Source organism: Temnothorax curvispinosus, unplaced genomic scaffold (assembly GCF_003070985.1).
Source record: "Temnothorax curvispinosus isolate PA1 unplaced genomic scaffold, ASM307098v1 QBEX01003924.1, whole genome shotgun sequence".
In the NCBI taxonomy this organism is placed as follows: Eukaryota; Metazoa; Arthropoda; class Insecta; order Hymenoptera; family Formicidae; genus Temnothorax; species Temnothorax curvispinosus.
The window spans coordinates 41-4,203 of NW_020213704.1; the positions used below are offsets into that span (position 1 = coordinate 41).

At 60.2% G+C, this 4,163-nt stretch overlaps 1 protein-coding gene across 1 annotated transcript; it reads left to right on the forward strand.

Moving 5' to 3' along the window:
• Positions 1-295: 295 nt before the first annotated feature.
• On the forward strand, positions 296-3,879 carry LOC112453022 (the record flags this gene model as incomplete). Its single annotated transcript, XM_025013561.1, has 1 exon — positions 296-3,879. A coding segment is annotated over one exon (3,584 nt), but the record flags the coding sequence as incomplete, so codon positions are not given.
• Between the last annotated feature and the right edge of the window lie 284 nt (positions 3,880-4,163).

Sequence of the window (4,163 nt, forward strand, 5' to 3'; positions counted from 1 at the left end):
GACCGCAAGGCAATCCTCCTCGCGACCGCGCGAGTGACCGTCGCCGACCGACACGGCAGTCCGCATCCGGCTCGAGTCCTCATCGATCAAGGATCGGAGGTCTCAATCATCGCCGAATCTCTCGTACAACAGTTGCACCTGCAACGAACTCGCTCCGCCGTGTCGATCTTCGGAATCGGGGGGTCGAAATCCGGGTCAACCCGCGGGAAGGTGACAGTGAACCTCACGTCCGTGACGACCGGAGTCACAATTTCCGCCGTCGCGTTCGTGCTGCCTCGCCTTTCTCTCTATCAAGGCTCATCGGTTAAAAGTCCCGCCACGTGGCCCCATCTCAAAGGGCTGCCTCTAGCCGATGCACAGTTTTCGGCTGGAGACCCGGTCGAGCTACTTCTCGGAGCAGAAGTGTGCTCCACCATCCTCGAAGAGGGCCTTCGAAAGGGCGGGCCGCATGCCCCGATCGCGCAGAAGACAGCCTTCGGGTGGATTCTGTCCGGCGGCTGCGGTGCTTCAGCCCTCCACGCGCGCGGCAGTTTTCAAGCGACGGCCGACAACGAGCTGGCCGATCTCGTGCGCCGCTTCTGGGAGCAAGAAGCAGAGCCTTCCACTCCCGCCGCCCTCACGCCCGATGAACAGAGGTGCGAGGACTTTTATGTGCAAACGCACTCTCGCACGGAGACGGGACGGTACGTGGTCCGCCTACCGTTTGCCAAGACGCCAACTACGTTGTCGAAAACTCGCCGACCGGCCGAACGCCTGCTGACCGCAATGGAGCGTAAGTTCCAAAGAGACGCCCGGTTCGGAGAGCTCTACCGTCAGTTCATGCGAGAGTACGAAGACCTAAAACACATGGAGTTAGCTACGGTCTCGCCATTCAACGAGGATGAGTATGGATGCTTCTTACCTCATCATGGAGTCCTCCGAGAATCAAGCACCTCCACCAAACTACGGGTGGTATTTAACGGGTCGCAAGAGACAATGTCCGGCGAGTCGCTGAATCACCACCTTCTCATAGGCGCCAATTTGCTGCCCGCTTTAGCCGACGTGTTGACGCGCTGGCGCTGGCACCGCTACGCCTTCGTCACGGACATCGAGAAGATGTACCGGCAGATCCTCATCCACCCGGACGACAGGACGTACCAGTGCATCCTCTGGCGGGGCGCCCTCCTCGCCCTCGTGTGCGTGTACCGGCTCCTCACGGTAACATACGGCCTCGCGTGCGCGCCTTTTCTAGCCATTCGCACGTTGCAACAGTTGGCTCATGACGAACAATCGCGATATCCGCAGGGAGCAATCGCGTTGCGTGAGGACACCTACGTAGACGACGTTGTCTCGGGCGCGAACACTCTGTCCGCCGCGATCGCGAAACAAGCCGAACTCCGCGGACTGTGCACGGCGGGCGGGTTCCCGCTTCGAAAATGGGCCGCGAACGACGAGAAAGTGCTGTCCGGAGTCCCACCCGAGCACCGACTTCACCACGAACCGCACTCATGGGAAAACGACTGCTTTTCCACTCTCGGGTTATTGTGGCACCCGAACGAGGACACCTTCGCGTTCGCGATTCACCCGCGCACCGTCACCGAACTTTCGAAGAGACGAGTCCTCTCGGAAACCGCACGTCTTTTCGATCCGCTAGGATGGCTCGCCCCCGTGGTCATTCGCGCGAAGATTCTCATTCAGTCCGCGTGGCTCCAGAGACTCGAGTGGGACGATCCTCTTCCCACCGCCGACGCGCAAAGCTGGAAGAGCTTCCTCGAGGAGCTGCCTCTCCTCTCCCGATTACGCATCAACCGCTGGCTCGGCAGCAAGGACGAAGACGCACAAGTGGAGCTGCACGGCTTTGCCGACGCATCCGAGCGAGGATACGCCGCTGCCGTGTACCTCCGCATCATCAGGAACGGCACCGTGGCCATTCACCTGTTGGCCGCAAAGAGCAAGGTGGCCCCGGTCAGGCAGGTGACACTGCCACGGCTCGAGCTCACTGCCGCCGACTTGCTCACGTCTCTCACAGATCACACTCGTTCCACTTTGCGTCTGTTCACAGCACCCACGTTTCTTTGGTCCGACTCGCAGGTTACCCTGAAGTGGATTCAAGGACACGCTTCCCGCTGGAAGACCTACGTGGCGAACCGCGTGGCTCGCATTCAGCAACGGCTGCCTGACGCTCAATGGAGACACGTCCCCGGGAGGGACAACCCTGCGGACTGCGCCTCCAGAGGAATCGCCCCTGGCGAACTGCTGGAGCATCCCCTGTGGTGGACTGGACCCGCCTGGCTCCGCGAGGACCGATCTCACTGGCCGAGCGGGGACCTTGTGATGTCCGACGCCGATCTGCCCGAACAGAGAGTCGCGGCACACGTCGCCACCGAGAAAATCGAGGAGGAACCCGAGATGCTTCTCCGGTTTTCCTCCTTGCACCGGCTCCTCCGAGTCACGAGTTGGTGCTTGCGTTGGCGTCGCACCGCTTCCCGCACTACCGCACTTACACTGCAATCGACCGAAATCAATGACGCACTGCTGCTCTGGCTTCGCGTGGTGCAAGGACTGCACTTCACCAACGAGATCACGGCCCTCTCTTCAAACCGCGCTGTGTCCCATCGCAGTTCGTTAGCGAGCCTGAGTCCATTCCTGGATGACCACGGCGTGCTGAGAGTCGGAGGCCGCCTCAAGCATGCTCTGCTTTCCACCGATGAGCGACATCCGATGATCGCACCGCCGTCCTCGTGGCTCACTCGGTTGCTCATCGAGTCGTGCCACCGTCGAACACTGCACGGAGGAGTGCAGCTCACTCTTGGTTTACTCCGCCGTCGCTTCTGGATTCCTCGTGGCCGCTCAGTCGTCAAACAGCGGCTGCACCGCTGCATCACTTGCACCCGCTGGCGAGCCGCGACACCGCAACCGCCGATGGGCGACCTTCCGAGAGGCCGAGTCACGCCAGCGCGTCCTTTTCTCCGGACCGGCCTGGACTACGCCGGCCCGATCCTCCTCCGCACGAGCAAGGGCCGCGGACATCGAGCGTACAAGGGCTTCATCGCCGTATTTGTGTGCCTCTGCACCAAGGCGGTGCATCTGGACGTCGTGTCAGATTACACAACGGACGCCTTTCTCGCAGCTTTCCGTCGCTTTATCTCCCGTCGAGGCCTCTGCGAGGAGATGTACTCAGATTGCGGTACTAATTTCGTGGGAGCCGATCGAGTCCTGAGGGAGCTCTTTCGAGCGTCGTCTGCCGACGGCCGTCGCCTTGCCCACGCCGCCGCCATGGAGGGCATAACCTGGCACTTTAACTCTCCGGCTGCGCCGCACTTCGGAGGACTGTGGGAGGCCGCCGTGAAGTCGACCAAATTCCATCTCCGTCGGGTAATTGGAGAGACAACGCTCACTTTCGAGGAGATGAGCACTCTCCTCTCTCAGGTCGAAGCCTGCCTTAATTCCAGGCCGCTGCAGGCTTTGTCCGACGATCCGAACGACATATCCGCTCTCACACCGGGCCACTTCTTGATCGGCGCTCCTCTCCTGGCCGTGCCCGAACCCGCCTTGAATGACGCCGCTGAGAGCTCACTTTCCCGGTGGCAACACCTCCAAAAAATGCGCGATCACTTTTGGTCACGGTGGTCGCACGAGTACATTATCGGGATGGCAACTCGATCAAAGTGGCTCAAACCCGAGGACGCACCCGCCGTCGGCTCTCTGTGCTTGGTGCGATCCGAAAGCACGCCACCGAGTCGATGGCCACTGGCCCGCATCGTTCGGGTGCACCCCGGAGACGACGGCATTGTACGCGTAGCTACAATCCGCACCGCCACGTCCGAGCTGGTTCGACCGCTGTGCAAGCTCGTGCTTCTCCCGGGGGCTGAGGACCAGCCGCCGCCGACGGATGCGTGAGCTCACCGACACTCGCTGTCACTTTATTGTCTCATTGGCCTTCAGCCTGCAATTTTCTTGTAATAATGTAATTCATTCCCGTCACGTGTTCGTCTATTTCGGCCCTCCGCCAATGTCAAACCAAGCAACCGCTTATTTCGGTCTTCCGCCTCAACTCAACGAATTGTGCAACACGTGAAATTACTTTCGTGCATCACTTCACTTCACTTCACGTTTCACATGTCACCGAACTCGCGTTACGCTTATATCGCGAATATTTATGTGTTTCGCTCGGGATCGTCGCA